The 22,143-nt window shown below is 38.9% G+C and overlaps 1 protein-coding gene and 1 non-coding gene across 3 annotated transcripts in view; one reads left to right on the plus strand and one right to left on the minus strand.

Moving 5' to 3' along the window:
- Positions 1-16,861, minus strand: part of KNL1 (kinetochore scaffold 1) — a 59,952-nt gene extending 43,091 nt beyond the window's left edge. The window contains exons 1-5 of one of the 2 annotated variants that reach the window (XM_049898618.1): positions 16,630-16,861; positions 7,385-7,436; positions 6,845-6,884; positions 5,817-5,876; positions 3,779-3,840 (exon numbers count right to left, since the gene is read on the minus strand). In XM_049898618.1, the coding sequence (XP_049754575.1) occupies positions 3,779-3,840; positions 5,817-5,876; positions 6,845-6,884; positions 7,385-7,419 (197 nt within the window). In that variant the 5' untranslated portion in view covers positions 7,420-7,436; positions 16,630-16,861. Of the gene's footprint in view, positions 1-3,778; positions 3,841-5,816; positions 5,877-6,844; positions 6,885-7,384; positions 7,437-15,091; positions 15,223-16,629 lie in introns of those variants that run through there. The other variant, XM_049898619.1, reaches the window with a different exon arrangement.
- A 234-nt stretch (positions 16,862-17,095) lies between these two features.
- On the plus strand, positions 17,096-17,177 carry TRNAS-GCU (transfer RNA serine (anticodon GCU)). Its single transcript has one exon. It is a non-coding gene; the product is annotated as a tRNA-Ser (tRNA).
- Positions 17,178-22,143: the final 4,966 nt, after the last annotated feature.

The following is a 22,143-nucleotide window of genomic DNA, read 5'->3' on the forward strand; positions in this document are numbered from 1 at the left end:
AAAAATAGCAACTCGAAAAGTCAGATCAGAAACTTAGGGGGCAATGAGTTTACGTTAATGGTCCAATAATTTAGAAAAGGATAGCCAGAATGGTGGCACAACTTGAAGAACATAATCAATGTCACTTAATTGCACATGTAGAAATTGTTGAATTTTGTTGTGTATGTTGTCACCAAAAAAAAAAAAAAAAAAAAATCTATACAAAGATCAGAAGAAAATATATGACTAAAAAAAAAATAATAATTGAGATTTGGCATTTTAAGCACAATCTGGAAACCAGGAACCATAAAGGAAAGGATGGGCATATTTGATCATATAAAAATTTTAAAATTATAATACAGAAAAATGCCCAATAAGCAAAATCGAAATGGATACAAAAATTTGCAAAATAGAAGAAAAAGGGTTGATGTCTCTAACCGTTAAAGAACTTTAACAAATCAAAAGAAAAAACCCAATTATTCAGATCAAGAATGACCTAGAAACAATGACCAACCAGTAGCGGTGAGGCACTATTGCATCTAGAATGTAGTCTCCAAACGTCATCTCTGACTAAAAGTAACCAGGGCTCCTTGGAGAAATGGCTGATTCTATGTCTAGAGCAGAACATACACAAAATGAACACGAATATCTTGTTATACCATAAAGAAAAAAGCTACCAAAGATTATTGGGGTTGGGTCAAAAGGTCAGAAGTCAAACTAAAAAAATTACACTGGCCAAAGTTAGAATAATTTGAGTGTCAATAAAAACAATAACTGCAATGTACTGAAACACATCAAATATATTAAAGTCCATGAGTTCATAAAAATAGTAGGAAAAAATATCAAACTCATTAGTCAACCTTGAAGGATGCCAGAAAACTGACTCATTAGTATACCGAAAACTGATAAATAAAGGAGAAAAAGAAATCAAGCATTTAATCTGCCTTTCCTGTATGAACCATAAGTCAGAGTAACCAAACAGCTGATAAGGGAAAGTCTCTCTCGGTAGAATTGCTGCTAATAAATGAAGAAGAAATAACAGATTGAGAATATTATCAACTTGCAAATTCTAAAGAAATAACGGATCTAGGCAGTAATCATCAATGGTTGTTATATCACACAGAAAAAGAGATAACAGTACATTAAGTGCCATCTGATAGACAGGCACACCTATAAAATATTCTGTTAAAAAAAATCAAATCTAAATCAAATCAAGCCTTCAGACCCAGTTATCAGGAAAAATCTAGAGAACAAAGGAACATATTAAACAACACCATGGGGATGTAATTTGCAAAATCCAGAATGTGGGACCCCCCTAAAGGAAAACTTCTGGTCATGAAAGAGTCAGGCATCATCCTAATTTCTATTCATGGTTAAATTGATCTAAGAGCTTACTTCACAAAAGGCCAAGATGAGGTACTCTGAGGTATACAGAAAATGAAATTTGAAGAAGGTAATGGGGCAGTTCTACTCTGTCCTATAGGGTTGCTATGAGTTGGAATCGACTTGAGGGCACTGGGTTTGTTTTTTAATATTAAACAGAAGGACTGTCTTTATGGCAGCTAAAAAGAGGCTTTGTTTACAGAAAAACAGCTACCCTGGAACACCACCAGATCTCCTCTCCAGCCATAGGAATGTCTTGCAAAAAGCTGGTTCAGGAAAACCCAACCCATTTAATGATGAGTAAAAAGCACAGAAGAAGCCACGGTGGTACAAACAGTTAAGCACTCAGCTGCTAACTGAAAGGCTGGTAGTTCAAATCCCCTCAGCAGTTTCACAGGAAAAAGACCTGTCAGTCTGCTTCTTTAGAAACCCTGTGGGGCAGTTCTACTCTCACATGGGGTTGTTAGGAGTTGGAATTGACTCAGCACCCAACAACAGCAATAAAAAGTAGAGAATCTGTAAAGATATCTGTCATGGATTGAATTGTGTCCCCCAAAATATGTATCAATTTGGCTAGGCCATGATTCCCAGTATTGTGTAATTGTCCATCATTTTGTCATCTGATGTGATTTTCCTATGTGTTGTAAATCTTATCTCTATGATGTTAATGAGGCAGGACTCAATCTACAAGATTAGATTGTGTTTTAAGCCAATCTCTTTTGAGATATAAAAGAGAGAAGTGAGCAGTGTGACATGGGGATTTCATACTACCAAGAATGTAGTGCCAGGAGAAGAGTGCGTCCTTTGGACCTGGGGTCCCTGTGCTGAGAAGCTCCTAGTCCATAGGTCAATTGATAAGGACTTTCCTACAGAGCCAAAAGAGAGACAAAGCCTTCCCCTGGAGCTGATGCCCTGAATTTGGACCTCTAGCACACTAGACTGTGAGAGAATAAACTTCTGTTTGTTGAAACTATCCACTTGTGGTATTTCTGTTTTAGCAGCACTGGATAAATCAGACCACAGGATAAAAAAGAAGAAAAACATAGCATAACTTATTAACAAAAGAAAAGCACTCATCAGAAAAATGTTGCCTCAGAGCAGATAAAAATTGTGTACACACAGTTTGATACCTACTTAACATAACAAAGCAATCATCTCTACGAAAAAAATTGAGGAAGAGATGGTAAGACAGCAGGAAATGAAACATAAATAGGCGAAAACTAAGGAAAGAAGCGGAAGAAAAGGTAAAACCATTGTGGAATGAAGTCAAAACTGGAAGAAGCACAAAAATGAAAAAGCACTTTGTGGTACAGAACAGAGAAAATTAGAAAAGTGAACAAAGTAAAATAAAGTAAAAAAGAATTAAGGGAAAAAATAACACGTGCTGAAGAAAATCACGTATTATATATAGATATAAAACTCTACAACTAGTTTTATATATAGATATAAAACTCTACAACTTGAAAATATAAACTACACCTTCTTTTCAAGTACCTTTGGAACATTCACAAAAATCGATCACATAAAAATCACAAATACAATTTCAACAGAAATAAAAATATTACAGATTTACATTCTCTTGCTTCATTACAACTAAAAATGAGCGACGTCCTAGAAATAAGAGCTATCACACGAATAGACACACGCACACCCATGTTCACTGCAGCATTATTCACAATAGCAAAAAGATGGAAACAATGTAAGCACCCATCAAGAGACAAATGGATAAACGAATTATGGTATATACACGTAATGGAATACTACCCAACGATAACGAACAATGATGAATCTGCAAACCATCTCACAACATGGATGAATCTGAAGGGTATTATGCTGAGTGAAATAAGTCAATCACAAAAGAAGAAATACTGTATGACACCACTATTATAAAAACTCAAGAAAAACATTTATACACATAAAGAAACAATGTTTGATGGTTACAAAGGAGGGAAGAGAGAGAGAGAGGAAAACACTAACCAGATAGTAGAAAGTGGTAATTTTGGTGAAGGGTAAGACAGTACACAATACTGGGGAAGCTGGCACAACTTGACCAAAGCAAAGCCATGTTTAAGAATATACACAGCAAAGCACATAACAATTCAACAATTTCTACTTGTATTATTTAGTGACATGGATTATACTCTTCGAGTTTTGCAATCATTCTCACCCTCCTTTTCTGAGTTATTCCTCCCTCATTAACATAAATTCACTACCCCCTAAGGTTCCTATCTATTGAGTTGCTATTGCCAATTTGATCCCATATAGATAGTTCTGAATAACAACCTTTTAAATAACAACTCTAATGTTTATCTAACTGAGACAGATTATCTAATTTACTTAGTAACAAAACATTTGGTTTGGGACCAAAAAAAAAAGCATTACCTATAACATCTCAATGTTTCTCCTTTTAACTTACTTTATAGTATCTGCGAAGCTGACTCGACGAGAGCTTTTCCTATTTCTCACAGCATTGGGTTCCTAAGGGCAAAAAATACATGGTATAATTCTTAATAAAACCACTGTAAATTAGGTCTCCAGAGTACTAACTATGAACAGAGATCAGATCTTAATTAATTCTGAATTAATTTGATATGACTCTCAAAATATCCCAATGTAGAACTTAGCAAACATGAATATGATTTCCAGTGTGAGTGATAATAAGCATACGGACATAAATAACACACATTTAAGAAAGGTGATTACCCTTCTTACCCTTTCTCACTCCTATTAAATGGCTATTTTGCTATCAAGAAGAAGAAAAAGGGAGGACAAAGCAAGTGATACACTGCTTGTTATGGTGCTTATACTATAATACACTATTTTTTATTTTCTTTCCCCACCTTCCTTCTTAACAAGAGCAAACACTTCTACTCACACAGTTATCAAACACAAATAACAAACAGAGAGAAACAAACAAAATTCAATATTTTACTGGAATATTACTGGATTAATTCTGAATATCTGAGCATCATTTTTATAATAAACCATCAGGAATAGTTATTCCCTCTGCATCCAGCAGTATATGTGGTTAAGGCCCTAGCAGACACCATAAGTAATATTGAGCCTAATATGACAATGATAATACTGACATAGTAAATACTGGGACTAAGAGAGATTAATATATTTCTTACTCAAAAAAAAAAAAAGCTGAAATTTGTGTGGTATTTAGAAACAGCACTGAACTAGAAATGAGATTAGAGTTTCAATATGAGGCCTGCCACCAACTAGCTGTTTGGACAAAACACTTAACCTCTTTGGATCTCATTTCTCATCTATAAAATGAAGGAACTCAGATTCAAGATTACTGATGAGGTCCTGTTGGACACATGAGTCTATGAATCTGTCATTTTCTCACCCGACATTGATTCAATTAAAAAAAAATACAAACACACCAGGCCCTGTGCTCAGTGATGGAAATACAGTGGTAAAGGAAACACTGCCCTAGTGGGGAACAGATTAATGGCAAGACACACATTAAAACAAAATTCACACAAATATAAAATTCAAGTGTAAAAAGTGCTTTAAAGGAGAATACATAAAAGATCTAAGTTAGCTTTGAAATCGGGGAAGGTTTCTTTGAGGAGGTAGATTGAAGTTGAGACCTGAAGGATTAGGTAGAATTGGGTAGGGGGGAAGCATTCTAGGCAAAGGCCGTGCAGTGGCCCTAAACCATTTCTCGATACATTTGAGAAATAAAAAGATTAGAGAGGCCAAAGCAGAGTGAGCATTCAAAATCATACGATCTCCAAAGCTATGTGCATTTCACTGATCAACAAAACGTACTGAAAGCCAACTATGTACCAGGTAACATATACATAAAACACATGAAAAAATTCCTATCCTCAAGGAGTTCTCAATTTCGCATGGACAGAAGTAAAACATTACAACAGAAGGTGTTAAGTGATGATTTTCTGAAAGAAGTTGAGTCTTGGAGGACAAGTAGGAATTAACCAAATAAAGAAGATGGGGCTGGAGATTTATGATAAAGCAAGTATGATAAAAAGTCGATTGTAGAATCTAGGTGATGAATACCAGTATATAAGCATTCACTGTCAAATGCCACTTTTCCCTAAGTTTGGAAAAGTTGTAGTAACATGTGAGGGGGGCAGAGAATGAGAGACTAGCCATCTAGACAGAGGGAAGAGCGTATGTAAATATTTGCAGACTTGACAGCTCACATGTTACTTGGATAATAATAAGCGATTCTGAACGGCAAAATACACGTGTGAGAGTGGCAAGAAAGAAGACTGGAGAAGCAAACAGGTTAAAAATCATGAATGTCAGGCATGTTAAAGTGTTTGAATTTTAACCTGAAGGACATGGGATGCTTACTTGTACACATTCAATTGGAAGTCATTTATGATATTCTCTCTTCATATAGTTAACAAAGTTCCTGTCTACTAAAAAAATCACTGCAAATAGCCATTTATAAAGAATTTGCACTAGAGACTTACCTGAACTGCTTCATTCTCACCTCTGAGGTCCTGAAGAGGACTCCTTGGGGGTTTCAAAATCTAGAGGTAATAGAATTATTCAAGAAAATTTGGCATATCTATTCGTACTCAGTTCAAGTTACACCATGAATAGAAAGGTAGAGGTGTAAAAATTCTCACAAAAACCTCTAAAACTCCTCAAATTCGTACTGCTGTATGCTATGCCCTGAGGCTGGTGACATTTCTGGAACACCTGGTCAGTAAATTATGCCTAAAATTTTTCCTATCTTTGGACTTTCAGTTTCATAAGCCAATTAATATACATTTTTTGCTTAAATCATTTTGAGTTAGTTCTTCTGTGTCTTACAGCAACTTTGTACATGTTAAGTATATTTTTAAACAGCTTTACTGAGGTATAATTAACATACCATAAAATTCACCTGTAATTGTACAATCTAATGTTTTTAAAATTGTGAAAATATACATAACAAAATATTCCAACTTAAGAATTTCTACGTATACAACTCAGTGACATTGACTGCATTCTTCAAGTTGTATAGCCATTCTCACTATGCTTTTCCAAATCATTCCACCACCATTAACATAAACTCAGTGCCCTCCAAAACAAAAATTCCCCCTTTTGCTCTCCCTCCCATCCCTGGCAACCACTAGTAATCTTTGGTTTCTATGTATTTGCTTATTTCATATAAGTGAGATCATACAGTAATTGTCTTTTTGCAAATGACACTTTGATCAAAACGATGTTTTCAAGGTTCACGCACACATCAGGACTTCATTTCTCCTTATGGCTGATTAGTATTCTATTATAGGTGTACATCACATTTTGTTCATCCATTTACCTGTTGATGGATATTTCAGTTGACAATCTGATGGCTTTTATGTAAATTTTTAAAATTGTGTAAACAGGTCAAATATGTGAGTCTTTATTCATAGTGAATAGGAAGTCAGTGGAGGTAGGTGGGGAAGACACAATCAAAGTTGCTGTGGTATATAGTCACCATTCAATAAAAGGGAAAAATGTTTCTTACTGAGGAGTGTCGTCTTCTAATAGTTTTCGCTATCTTGTCACTGAAAGAGGAAAAGAACAGATATTTAGATATACATTGGTAAAAGACTAAATTTCAAAAAAACATTATCTCAGCATCCCTTACATGCTTTTAAACTGGCCAGCACTTTCACGTAGCGCTCTGGGCAGCAGAATTTATATTACAAGATTTTAAATTCAGGATTTAAGAAGTCAATGTTTTAAAAAATACATAATGTGTAAAAGACTATCTCTTGAACAACAATGTAGTACAACATAATTTATGATATTTACAGAGATGTAATTGTAAGATAAACGGGCTATAAATCAAGAGACTCTAGCTCTGGTTTTACTACTGTGTGATTTTTAAACCAGATTTTGAAAATTCAAATGCCTATGGAAGACAAGCAGATAATTTGGCAGATGTAAGAAAAATAGAGAATGTTGAGACTGTAATGTTATGGCTAGGTCTTTTTTACTAGTTGGAAAATTATCTTTCTCTGATAAAGAGCATGACATTTTTAGCTATGCCGAATGAACTTACTTTTCTTCATTAGCCTCTGAACACAACCCTTCCATTTTTGAAGAAACTTTTTCTGTAAAAAATACACAGTATTAGAAAAGGTTAAGAAAGGAAGAAGAGAAATCACAATCTGTGAAGAGTTTAAGAGTGCACTCTGACTTCAGGGTTACATTCTGAGGGAAGACATAAAAAAAGAAACAAACTATATAATGAGGCAATATAAGAAAGTCTAGAGAGTTTAAACCACTCTGTAATAAAAAGTATAATCTAAAGTTTCCTCAGTTGGTCTCAGTTCCTACCTACCTCTTACTTGTGGAGCACGAATCTGTTTAAAGATATATATATTTTTGTAACCTGGTCCTGGTCCTAAATGTTTCATTTAGAATTTAACCAAAGAAATAGGGAAGTGTTCTGGCCTGAGTGGGGAGGGGCGAGAGACTAGCTGGATTTACTGAAAGGTGGGATGTCCAGTGTAATACCTGTGTGAGGAAAGACACTATTATTCATATAGGGCTCAAACCTGGAAACAGGGAGAGCTAGAGGTACTACAGTGATCTTAGAATCATAAGGACTGTCTGATAATGGAGATTACCCAGAGGAAGAAGAGTCAGAGCAGAAAAAGAGAAATGCTGGTGACCTTGTTGGAATACCTGGTCATTAAGTTGGGCCTAAAGCCACTCCTATCTTTGGAGTTTACAGTCTTAAAAGCCAATAAATTACAATACATAACAAAGTAAAATAGTGCCTTTAAAGGTAAAAGTTTAACTATACAGTACTCTATTTTCATATTATGCACTGACTTTAGAACCTCACTCCTAGGTGAGATAAAATTCCATTTGCAGATTTAAAAAAACAGAATAGCTAGAGATTTTGACAACTATATCAGCATTTTCACCACAACACTAAATTAATACCATATACATAAACAGAGTCAATGTTCTTACTTTTAATAATAAGTAAACAGGTACCTAAAAGATATTATCCTATTTTATGTGCTTTCCTCTTACATAACAAAAGCCAAATTAGGGCACAATACTTCATAATGAACCTGAACTTCAAACTAACATAAAATTGTATCCAGTTAGCTGTCAATGTAGACAAGGTAGGGGCCCCTGGGTGATGCAAACTATTGACTATCAACCGAAAGGTCAGCACTTTGAGTCCACCCGGACGTGCCCCAGAAGAAACACCTGATGACCTGCTTCCGAATGATCACAATCCTGAAAACCCTACGGAGTGCAGATCTGTCTGCCACACGCGGGGTTGCCATGAGTTGGAATCAGCTCACGGCAACTGGTGGTAGACAAGATGGGCATTTTCTAGGGTTTGATCTCTGACCTCGTCTTGTTCTCCATCACTTTCTCGGGATGCATATCCATTCTTCTGATGTCATTTACCACCTGTTTACAGATAATACCCATATCTACTTAAGATAGTCTTTTAAATTTTTTTAAATTTCAGTTTTCAAAGTTACACATGCACATTATATGAATAAGGCACACTCCGGCTGTACTTCCAAGACAGATTTGCTTGTTCTTCTGGCAGTCCATGGTATATTCAATATTCTTCACCAACACTATAATTCAAAGGCATCGATTCTTCTTCAGTTTTCCTTATTCATTGTCTAGCTTTCACATGCATATGAGATGACTGGAAATACCATGGCTTGGGTCCAGGTGCACCTTGGTCCTCAAAGTGACATCTTTGCTTTTGAACACTTTAAAGAGGACTTTTGCAGCAGATTTGTGCAATGCAATATGTCATTTGATTTCTTGACTGCTGCTTCCGTAGGCATTGACTATGGATCTAAGCAAAATGAAATCTCTGACAACTTCAATATTTTCTCCATTTGTCATGACATTGCTTATTGGTTCAGTTGTGAGGATTTCTGTTTTCTTTATGTTGAGGTATAATCTATGTTGAAGGCTGTATCTTAATCTAACAATATCAAAAAAACCAATGGCAAAATCAATGTAATGGTGAAACTTTGAAAACGTTCCCTTTGAGATCAGAAAAAAGAATGCTATTTCCACATCTATTAAATGTATCAAGTCTTAGTAGACCTATTTCCAATGCATATTCCAAATTCATTCACTTCTCTCTTTAGTGTCCCCCCATAGTTCAAGCTACCATCACCTATCTCTCATGTGGGATACTGCAATAGTCTCCTCAGTGGTCTCCCTGCTCTCATTCTTATTGTCACCATCCTTTCTCCATACAGCAGTCAGTTATCTTTCTAAAACATAAAATATATTTAAGACATTCCCTTTAAGTGGTTTCCTATTTATACTGAGACTAAACACTTCACTAGGACCTAACAAAAGAGCCCTGGTGGTGTAATGGTTAAGCACTTGGCTGCTAACCAAAAGGTCAGTGGTTCCAACCCACCAGCAACTAGACCTGGCAATCTGCTCCCTGTAAAGATGCAGCCTAGGAAACCCTACTAGGCAGTTCTACTCTGTCCTGTAGGGTCACTATGAATCGGAATTGACTCAATTTCACATAACAACGGGACCTACAAAGCCCTACGAGGTTTGTCACTGCTTGCCTCTCAGTCTTCACCTCATGCCGCTCTCTTCTTCACTCTTTATGCTAGCTAGCCACACTGGCCTTTCTACTCATGCGCACTCAAAGCTCTTTCCAGTCAATGTGTTTGTATTTCCTGTTCTCTTGGGGGGCCCTGGTGGCACAGTGGTTAAACACTACGGCTGCTAACCAATCTACCAGCCACTCCTTGGAAATTCCATGGGGCGTTTTACTCCCCTATAAGGTAACCCTGGTGGAGCAGTGGTTAAGTGCTACGGTTGCTAACGAAGAGGTCAGCAGTTTGAATCCGCCAGGAGCTCCTTGGAAACTCTACGGGGCAGTTCTACTCTACTCCGGAGTCGGAATCGGCTCAATGGCAGTGGGTTTGGTTTTTTTTTTTTTTTTTAATAGGCTCGCTAGGAGTAGAAATTGACTCGATAGCAACGGGTTTGTTTTTTTTTTTTGGGCTTATTCCCTCTTGGGAGCCTTGGAAATCCTACGGGGCAGTTCTACGTTGCCCTATAGGATCGCTATGAGTCAAAATAGACTCGATGGTAACGGGTATTCTCTCTTGGCAAGAAAGTACTCTTTGTAGCACTGTGTGCGTCTTCTTTGTAGCATTACCACAACTGTAATTTAAAAGTCTACATGTAAATTAATTATTCCTGTTATCTCCCCAAACTACCCCTGCCCCAACAGTAAATTCTGTGAGTATAGGGCTGGTATCTATGTTCGCTGCTATATTCTAAGAGCCTAGCGTGGTGCTCTGCAAACAGTAGGAGCTTAATAAATATTGAATGAGTAATTAAGAAACAAATATTTAAAGTTACTTTTATGATTACAGACTTGCATAATTTTTCTCATTTTCAAGATGGATCAATTAGTTCTACTCCATTTGTAAATAGCCCCGTGCGCCTGTCAGTTTGTCATACTGTGGGGGCTTGTATGTTACTGTGATGCTAGAAGCTATGCTGTGAGTATTCAAATACCAGCATGGTCACCCATGGTGGACAGGTTTCAGCTGAGCTTCCAGGCTAAGACAGACTAGGAAGAAGGACCTGGAAGTCTTCTGAAAAAAAAATTAGCCAGTGAAAACCTTATGAATAGCAGTGGAACACTGTCTGATATAGTGCCAGAAGATGAGCCCCTCAGGTTGGAAGGCACTCAAAAGACGACTGAAAAAAAAATTAGCCAGTGAAAACCTTATGAATAGCAGTGGGACACTGTCTGATATAGTGACAGAAGATGAGCCCCTCAGGTTGGAAGGCACTCAAAAGACGACTGGGGAAGAGCTACCTCCTCAAAGTAGAGTCGACCTTAATGACGTGGATGAAGTCAAGCTTTCAGGACTTCCATTTGCTGACGTTGTATGACTCAAAATGAGAAGAAACAGCTGCAAACATCCATTAATAATAGGAACACAGAATGTACAAAGTAAGGACATCATGCTTGGTAAAGTTGAGGGTCAGTGCAAAAGAGGAAGACCCTCAATGAGATGGATTGACACAGGGGCTGCAACAATGGGCTCAAGCATAACAACAATCATGAGGGTGGTGCAGGAGTGGGGAGTGTCTCATTCTGTGGTACAAAGCGTGGCTATGAGTCGGAACCGACTTGACAGCACCTAACAACAAAAAAAAATTTGGAAATATTTTCAAACTCTGCATATATTCGAAGTTTACAAATAAAAGTATTAAATACCATCAACTCAAGATCACATAAATATTTCTGCTATTTGAGATATAATTATCATTCTTGTCTAAACTGCAAACAAGTTGGAAATTCACTAATGAGATTGAAAGATTATTCTGGAGTCCCTTTTTTTTTTTTTAATATTCTATTATGGTTAAACCCTTGGTTATTGCCACATTGATTAGTTCCAAAACTGTGTGCCTGGTACCCAGGGGCAGGGCAGCAAACTCCCAGAGGTGTCCAGGGATATTTTAAGTTTTTGAGAGGAACGTGGCAGTTCTTGACATCTGTCAGGCAGTGTGTGAACTACTGGCTCAAAATAATGCCCATTCACATAACATTCATTTTGATGACATCATTAGTAAGCTGATTTTTGGCATTGCTGTGATAAAAAGCAAATACTTTTTATCGATATGGTACAGTAAAAGAGGGTGGCAGTGTCCAATCTGATTCTACGGTTTGGGAAGGAGTGAAGTGTCCAATAGGCACACATTCCATTAGCTTGTGACTATCTAAACATATTACTTTTTCCTTTGATTTATGTGTATTATCTTTTCAAATAGCCATTAATGATTAGGACAAAAATACTTATTATTTAATAAGTAGAGCTGTTTAATAACTAACTAATAAGTAGAACTGTTAGGTATTTCTTTGGCCTAAGGGTACCATAAACCATGAAAGTTTGGGTACCTCTGTGTAAATAATCCGGAGGTCTGCAAACTACCACCACTAGGCCAAATTGGCCCTTAAGCTAAGATTGGCTTTTGCATTTTTAACAGGCTGCAAAAAACAAACAACAAAGATATGTGACAAAGACCATGTAGTTGCAAAGTCTGAAATATTTACTATCTGGATCTTCGTTTGCCGACTCCTACTTTTAGGTTACCAGTATCTAAAGTCAGTATTTTCCATTGTGTTCACTGATAGAGGCTCTAGACCTGTCCTGTCCAATATGATATCTACTTAAGTTTAATTAAAATGAAATAAAATGAAAAATCCAGTTCCTCAGTCATAATAGCCACATTTCAAGTGCTCAGTAGTCACATGTGGCTAATGGGTATCAAGCTGGACAGTCTAGACATAAAACATTTCCATTGTCACAGGAGGGTCTATTGGACAGCGCTATCTTACTATTAATACCTAGAGTCAGAATCTTTCAGTCTTTTTTTAAAAATAATTTTATGTTGTTGTTATTGAGAATATGCACAGAAAAACATACACTAATTCAACAGTTTCTACATGTACCATTTAGTGATACTGAGTTGTATAACCATTCTCACCCTCCTTTTCTGAGTTATTCCTCCCCCATTAACATAAATCCACTGTCCCGTAAGGTTCCTATCTAATCTTTCAAGCTGCTATTGTCAATTTGGTCCCCTAACGATAGGTCTTAAAAGAGCATAATGCTCAAGACAGACATTTTTACTAGTTAAGCTAAACTATTGTTTGGTTTTAGGAAAACTTCAGGGAATATTTTTGGTTTAAGGTTTGAAGATTATGTCAGGGAAATAGTTTCAGGGGTTCATCTAACCATCAGGGCTCTGGGAAGTCTGGAGTCCATAAGAATTTGAAATTTGTTCCCCATTTTTCCCCTTTTCATCAGGATTCTTCTATGGAATCTTCGATCAAAATGTTCCGTAACGGTAGCCAGGCACCATCCATTTCTTCTGGTCTCAAGGCAAAGGAGGCAGTTGTTCACTGAGGTAATTAGCTACACATTCCATATCCTTTTCCTATTCCTCACTGTCTTCTTCTGTTGTTCCAGGTGAATAGAGACCAACTGTTGTGCCTTGGATGGCCGCTTGCAAGCTTTTAGGACCCCAGAGTCTCTGCTTCAAGCTAGGAGGTAGAACCAAAGCACTAAACATGTTATTAGGCCAATTAACTGGGATGTGCCATGAAACCATGACCCTAAACCTTCAAACCAAGAAACCAAATCCCATGAGGTTTTTGATTGTATATAAGCAGCCTCAGCAGCGACTCCTTTTTTGTTGTTGTTGTAGTAAATATATCTATCACATACCAATTCAACTTTTTTAGTGTGCAGCTAATTGACAGCAATTACAATCAGCTGTGCAACGCTACCCTTAATCAATGCAATTTTTCCGTCACTGTTAACCCCTTTTCCCCCTCTCTTCTACCCCCGATAGCCACTTATAAACTTTGTTCTCTATGCATTTGTCTTTTCCTGTCTTTTTATACAAGTGAGGTCATACAATATTTGTCCTTTTGTGATTGATTTATTTCACTGAGCATGATATTTTCCAGCTCCATCCCTATTGTAGCATTTATTAAGACTCTATTTCTCCTACTGGCTGAGTAGTATTCCATTGTATGCATGTACCATATTTTGTTTATCCAGTCGTCTGTTGATGGCATTTAGGTTGTTTTCACTTTATGGCTATTGTGAATAGTGCTGCAATGAATATTGGTGTACAAGTCTCTGTTTGAGTCTCTGCTTTCAAGTCTTTTGGGTATATGCCTAGAAGTGGAATTGATGGGTCAAATGGTAGTTTTATTTTTAGTTTTTTGAGCAATGGCCACACTTGTTTCCACAATAGCTGTACCATTTTCCATTCCCACCAGCAATAGATAAGGGTTCCAATTTCCCCACATCTTCATCAATATTTATTATTTATTTTTTAATCTTAGCCGTCCTAAAACCCATTGCCATCGAGTCAATTCTGACTTATAGCGACTCTACAGGACAGAATAGAACTGCCCCACAGGATTTCCAAGGAGCGCCTTGGGGGTTCGAACTGCTGACCTTTGGTTAGCAGTCTTAGCACTTAACCACTGCACTACCAGGGTTTCCATTTAACTATCTGAGTGGGAATGAAATGTTATCTCATTGTGGTCTTGACTTGCATCTCTCTGATGGCTAATGACACTAAGCATCTTTTCATGTGTTTGGTGGCCATTTGAATGTCCTCTTTGGTAAAATGTCTACTCAAGTCCTTTGTCCTTTTTATGATTGGGTTATTTGTCTTTTTGATGTTAAGCTATCAAAGTTTTATATTTTTTGGTTGTTAGATTCTTATCGAATATATGGTTTCCAAAGATATTCTCCCAATCCATAGATTGTCTTTTCACTTTTTTGGCAAAGTCTTTTGACGAACAAAAGTTTTTAATTTTTACAAAGTCCCATTGATTTAGTTTTTTGCTATTTGCCTTTTTGTTATTAGATAATCCTTTGTTAAAAGCTAGGCCTGACAGCATTGCTCCTGCTTTTTCATCTAAGAATTTTATGGCTTTAGTTTCAACATTTAGGTCCTTAATCCATTTTGAATCTGTTTTTGTGTATGGTGTGAGGCATGGATCCTGCTTCATTTTTCTGTAAGTGAAAATAAAATTTTCCCCATAGTCTCTTATTTAGCATCAAACACATCATTAATACTATCACTCAAAACATTTTTATTCAATTTATATCTATTTGTCATCTTGCAAACATTTCCAGCCATTCACATGGTCAAGAAGAATTATACTGTTTTGAAACCAATCTTTAATTACCAAAACTGTTGCTGTTGTTGTCGTTAGCTGCTTTGTAGTTGCTCCCCTCTCCCACGGAGATCTCATGCACAGCTGAATGAAACACTGCCTAGACCGGCACCATTGCTATGACCTGTTGTGGACTGAACTATTGTGATCCATAGGATTTTCATTAGATGATTTTCAGATGTAAATTACTAGGCCTTTGTTCCTAGTCCATCTTAGTCCAGAAGCTCTGCTGAAACATGTTCAGCATGATAGCAACACACAAGCCTCCAGTGACAGGTGGGCAGTGGCTGCACATGACGTGCATTGGCCTTAATCCCTCAACTCTGTAAGTCATTCTACTCTTCAAGTCCACATCAAACGCCACCCTCCCCATGAAGCCCCTTTAGTCTCCATTACCAAAAGCATCAAACAAGCTCTCCCTTCTCTGTGCTCCCATACCACTTTAGAATACCTTATAATCCAGCCAAAATGCTCTTTAGAAGCATGTACTTTGGACACTTTATCAGGAGGGACCACCCCCTGGAGAAGGACAACATGCTTGGTAAAGTAGAGGGTCAGCGAAAATGAGGAGGACCCTCAAAGGGATGGACTGACACAGGGGCTGCAACAATGGGCTCAAGTATAGCAACTATTGTGAGGATGGCGCAGGATTTGGCAGGGTTTCATTCTGTTGTTCACAAGGTCGCTATGAGTGGGAACCGACTCAACAGCACCTAGCAATAACAATGTAATCCTTTATATTCTATCTTGTATGATAGTTGTGTATGTTATTTTCCTTTCTGGACTGAAAGCTCCCCTGCATCATCAGTTCCTAGCCCTAGCACAAGACAACAAGGAACCCAGTAAATATCTGTGGAGTTCGATTGCTCCAATGAAAACTTCAATTCTAATATCTACAATAAGCTTCTGCTGTGGTCTTCATTCTGTATCTTTTATCTCTGTTAAAGCCTAATAAGCCTATCTGTAAAATTCCAACAGCAAATACTCTCCCTTCCTCAAACTCTAATATTGATATAAACAGCACGAAATTTTTAAAACCAATTTTGGCTTACCAACATTGGCTTTATTGGTTACTGCCTGTTAAGTGCTGCTAAACACTCCAACGAGAACTGTAAATAAATCATTACGAGCCGAGAGATTAAAACGACGTATTGCTGTAACTTCATTTACAGCTAAGAAAAGATAGGATCAGCAATACAAAGAGCCGTACGTGCCCTAAGGAAAGAGTGGCAGAGAAGCGACAATGAGTCCCAGAGCCCTGACAGAAGATGGCGGGGCGGGCCGGGCGCGGAGAGGGAGACCGACAAGCAATCCGAGGCGGCTGGAGGAACCCAGGTATGCGTGAAGCCCTAGGAAAGAAGGTGGTGGCACAACGTGCAGGCCGCGGTGAGCGGGGTGAGGAAAGGGGCAGAGGTGCCTAGTCAGGGCCCAAGGCTTTCCGAGGCCGCCAGGCTGAGGGAGTGTCCCCCACCTCCAGGAGGCATTCCGATCGCTCCGACAAAACCCAAACCCCTCCCAGGAGCCCCAAAACAAATAATCTTCTTCCTTACCTGCCGCGGCCCGCCTGCCTGACAAATTCTCCTGACTTATTTGGATTCCCCGCGCTCCTCTGAGGGAGCTCACAGCTCCCTCTCGACGTCACCTCACAACGCCCAGACTTCCCCAGTAACGAATTCAAATCTAACCGCCCAGAGATGCGCATGCGCAAAAGAGCTCTACGTGTCGGCTCCGCCCCTTAGGCTCCAGACCAACCCCATTCCTAAGACTTCTTTAACCAAACTTTCCAGCCTCTGTGCCGATTTTATTTCCTTCAGGTTTATCTCATTTTCTACATAGTTTTCCTTTCCTCCTTCACGTTGCAGACTCCCTCATCACGGGAGCGGCCATCTTCTTTCGATGGTCTGCTGTAGAAATTGTCGAACCTTTGCTTCCGTACAAAATGGCAGCTTCCATAATAATGCGTCACATCCCCCTAGTATTACTCCCTATAGCCACCAAGAAGGTGTAGGCTTCTGGGACGAGGTGGCCGAGTGGTTAAGGCGATGGACTGCTAATCCATTGTGCTCTGCACGCGTGGGTTCGAATCCCATCCTCGTCGAAGGAAGCTTTTTGCCTCAGATTTAAACAAAAAAATAAGTTGCGGAGTAGAAACTACTGCTTATTCCAGTTATGATTTACGGGTCAATTTAATCTAGTATTATTAACCTCAGTTTTGAGAAATTAGAAAAGCAGCTTTTAAAGCGTTCTGATTTCACAGAGAAAGAACAGGAAGGAAAGACTTCCCGGGAATCGTAAAATGTCTGTACTGGATTTAATTTATTTTCGTATGAAGTAAATAACAATGCACAGAATTCCACCGTTATTACCATTCAGTATATTGGAATGCTAATCGACTCCAACCTCAAGTAATCTAGTTCCTGATTGACCAGCTTCAATTATTATCGGCTCTTACGAGTTTTAAAATAACCTGTCCTCGTTAGGAAATATCATTTCACCTGAAAACTCCTGCGAGACAGAGTATTCAGAATTCTCTTGCAGACCCCAGCAAACGTCAGTTGCTCAAGAAATGTATACATTGAGAAACGTTAAAAGATGTTGAAAATGTGTGGAACCTTGGTAATATCTAAAACCAGAGACCGAAGACCTGAAGCATGGCTACCTTTCCGGAGAGGGAAGTGTGATCCTTCCCTTTAAACCAAAAAGGGAGCAACAGGGACCTGAAAAAGATTAGAGAGATTTCCCTCCTGGAAGGTCATCAGGCAGATTCATTCAACTCACATTTAACAACTTTTATTTATCCACACATTTTATATGAATTGTATCACTTTAGCCTTACCATAACCTTGTGATCATGACACCAGTTATTGGTTGCCGTGGAGTCAATTCTGACTCAGGGCAACCCCATCTGTGTCGGAGAACTATGCTCCATAGGGTTTTCTTTCTTTCATTTTTTTTTAGTATTTGTGTGTGTGTGTTTTCAGTGAAAATTTACACAGTAAATTAGGTTCCCATTTGACAATTTCTACACAAGTTGTTCAGTAACATTAGTTACATTTTTCACAATGTGTCAACATTCTCTTTAATTGCATTTTGGTTGTTTCATTTCCAGTACTCCAGTTTCGCTGTCCCCTTATCTTCTCATTTTTCCTTTACAGTAATCGTTGACCTTTCGGTCACATATAGACGGTTTTTTAATAGAGCATTGTACACATGGGTTGTTGATGTTAGGTGCCATTGAGTTGGTTCAGACTCGCAGCGACCCAAGTACAACAGAATGAAACACTGCCTGATCCTGCGCCATCCTCATAACTGTTGTTATGCTTGAGCCCATTGTTGCAGCCACTGTGTCAATCCATCACGTTGAGGGTCTTCCTCTTTTCTGCTGACCCTGTACTTTACCAAGTATGATGTTCTTCTCCGTGGACTGATCCCTTCTGACAACATTTTCTAAGTATGTAAGATGCAGTCTTGCCATCCTTGCTTCTGGTTGTACTTCTTCCAAGACAGATCACATGATACTCATGGGCAATATCCTTTATTTTGTGTGCCAGTCTGTTATTCCACTAAAAGGTGACCTCATAGGAGAGTTTTAGTTCAACGTTTAAATAATATCTCAGGGCAATAGTCTCAGTTCTGTAGTCTCAACTGGTCCAGTAAGTCTGAATTTTTTAAGAATTTGAGTTCTGTTCACTTTTTTCTCGTGTTCTGTCAGGGTCCATCTATTGTAGTCCTGACCACAACGGTTGGTAATGGTAGCTGGGCACCATCTAGTTCTTCTGCCTCGGGGTAAATGAGGCCATAGTCATGTAGGCTATTAGCTCTGTAGAATAGTTTCTTATGAGACTTTGGTTTCCTTCTATCTCTTTTGCTCCTGACAAGTAGAGACCAATAGTTGTATCTTAGACAGCTGCTCAAAAGCTTTTAAGATCCCAGACACTACTCAACTCACTAGGATGCAGAACATGAACTTTGTAAACTATATTATGCCAATTGACTAAGTTGTCTCATGAGACAACTAAGCCTTCAAATTCAAAACCAGTCTGGCAAGGTGTTTGGTTATGTCTGAGAAGTATCTGTAACTGCGTCCTCTATGAATATATATGTGTGTACATACAGATACTTCTATCTGTGCACACATATGTATACACGTGTACCTGCCCATACACATGTATTGCCTATGTGTCTACATATGTGACCATACACTCATTTTTTGGTTATTGTTGGTGTTCTTGCCAAATTATATATGTCATATTCTTTAGTGCAAATATCTTTTTCTCTTGTGGGCTTCTTGTGGCATCGTTTACTTTGGTTCAAGCTGTGCTTATTACATCCACATTTGGTGCTACTTTTCCTATCACTAAAAATAACAAGTATGTATGATCTAAAGGGAGTCCTGGTGGCACAGTGGTTAAGAGCTTGGTTGCTAACCAAAAGGTCGGCATTCCAAATCCCCCAGCCGCTCCCTGGAAATCCTATGGGGCAGTTCTACGCTGTCCTATAGGGTCACTATGACTTGACAGCAATCGGTATGATCTAGAGAGTGAGTCCCCTTCCCCACTCCACCCATCCGTGGTAACCACCAATGAACATTGGTCTCTGTATATATATTTATTCTTGTCTTCTTATAAAAGTGGAATCATTCAATGTTTGTCCTTGTGTGATTCCATAGGGTTTTCAATGGCTGATTTTTCTAAAGTAGTTTGCCAAGGCTTTCTTCCGTGTGCCTCTGGATGCACTCAAACCCACGAACCTCTAACCTCTCAGCAGCTAAGCACATTAACTCTTTGCACCACCCAGGGACTCCTGTGAGCAAAACAGATATTTTTATTACTCCATTTTACAGATGAGAAAACTGAAAGATTAACTTGCCCAAGATTATACAGAAAACTCTGGTGCATAGCGGTTAAGAGCTATGGCCGCTAACTCAAAGGCCAGTGGTTTGAATCCACCAGGTGCTCCTTGGAAACTCTATGGGGCAGTTCTACTCTGTCTTATAGGGTCGCTATGAGTTGGAATCAACAAGACGGCAACAGTTTTGTTTTGTTTTTTAAGGTTATACAGCTCCTAATTTAAGAACCTAAGTCTGTCAGACTCTGGTGACTCTTAACTACCAGTCTATACATGCTAGAGATTAATAAACAGCCTCATCAATCCCCTTGCAGTAATGATTGACAAGTCCTCTCCCCACTGAGGCTGTCCACACCTCACAGGCTCAACCCCAGAACGCAGCACCTGGCACGCTCTAGGGCAAGGTTTGCCACACTGAGTGTGGAGGGCCTGGCCCCTGCTCTCCCTGCTCTACTGGCTCCTCTCTTAGACCCACATCCCTTGGGAGTGTTAATGTCAGTGAGGGCTTTGTGTCACCAGAGCACCTGACTTCAGCCTTGCTCTCCAACCCATTCTCCACCCTGCTGCTAAGAGGAGTTTCTATCCAGATTCTACACGTTCTCAAGGGGTCTATGGGTGGAATTCAGTGGGCTATTTGGTAGGGAAAAAATTTTCATCTTTATTTTCACTGATCTTTAATTGGAAGTTAACATTTCCTTCAACAAAGGTGAACAACAAACTCCGGTAATATTAACCTCACCTGTGATTTTGTAGCCCATAAAAATGACAGATATTTTTATATCACATCACAGCCATTGCTTTATGCTCATCCAAACCAGGTGCTGTTGAGTTAGAGTCAGACTGTGTGTGCTAAAGTAGAACTGTGCTCCACAGGGTTTTCAATGGCTGATTTTTTGGAAGTAGATTGCTAGGTCTTCCAAAGCACCTCTGGGTGGACTTGAACCACCAACTTTTTGGTTAGTAGAACCTCCAACTTTTTGGTCAGCGGTTGAGCACATTAACCATTTATACCACTCAGAACTCCATTATGTTCATTACCAAAAAAAAAAAAAAAAGTTAATGTTTGGTCAATTCCAACTCATAGCGACCCTATAGGACAGAGTAGAACTGCCCCATAGGGTTTCCAAGGAGAGGCTGGTGGATCTGAACTGCCAACCTCTTGGTTAACAGCTTCAGTGCTTAACTACTGTGCCACCAAAAAAAAATTAAACCAAACCCACTGCCCTTGAGTCGATTCTGACTCATAGCAACCCTACCGGACAGAGTAGAACTGCCCCATTGAGTTTCCAAGGACTGCCCGGTGGATTTGAATTGCCAACGTTTTGGTTAGCAGCTGTAGCTCTTAACTACTACACCACCAGGGTTTCCATCACATCCATTACTACTTTGAAATTATGATAGTTATTAGACCTGCCATTAGATCTTGTAATGCTATGCATTCATAAGAAGTACATATATCAGTAAATCACAGATTTTTTAAAGTAATTTTTATTGTGCTTTAAGTGAAAGTTTACAAATCAAGTCAGTCTCTCACATAAAAACTTATATACACCTTGCTACATACTCCGAATTACTTCCCCCCTAATGAGACAGCCTGCTCTCTCCCTCCACTCCCTCTTTTCGTGTCCATTTCACCAGCTTCTAACCCCCTCTACCCTCTCACCTCCCCTCCAGGCAGGAGATGCCAACATAGTCTCAAGTGTCCACCTGATCCAAGAAGCTCACTCCTCACCAGCATCCCTCTCCAACCCATTGTCCAGTCCAATCCATGTCTGAAGAGTTAGCTTCAGGAATGGTTCCTGTCCTGGGCCAACAGACGGTCTGGGGGCCATGACCACCAGGGTCCTTCCAGTCTCAGTCAGACCTTTAAATGTGGTCTTTTTATGAGAATTTGGGGTCTGAATCCCACTGTTCTCCTGCTCCCTCAGGGGTTCTCTGTTGTGTTCCCTGTCAGGGCAGTCATCGGTTGTAGCCGGCGCCATCCAGTTCTTCTCGTCTCAGGATGATGTAGTCTCTGGTTCATGTGGCCCTTTCTGTCTCTTGGGCTCGTAATTACCTTGTGTCCTTGGTGTTCTTCATTCTCCTTTGATCCAGGTGGGTTGAGAACAATTGATGCATCTTAGATGGCTGCTTGCTAGCGATTAAATCACAGATTTTTAAAAATATTTTGAAAACTTTATTTCAATATAATTGGTTGCCTTTGTGTTCTAATATAC

This window comes from Elephas maximus, chromosome 10, assembly GCF_024166365.1.
Source record: "Elephas maximus indicus isolate mEleMax1 chromosome 10, mEleMax1 primary haplotype, whole genome shotgun sequence".
Taxonomy (NCBI): domain Eukaryota; kingdom Metazoa; phylum Chordata; class Mammalia; order Proboscidea; family Elephantidae; genus Elephas; species Elephas maximus.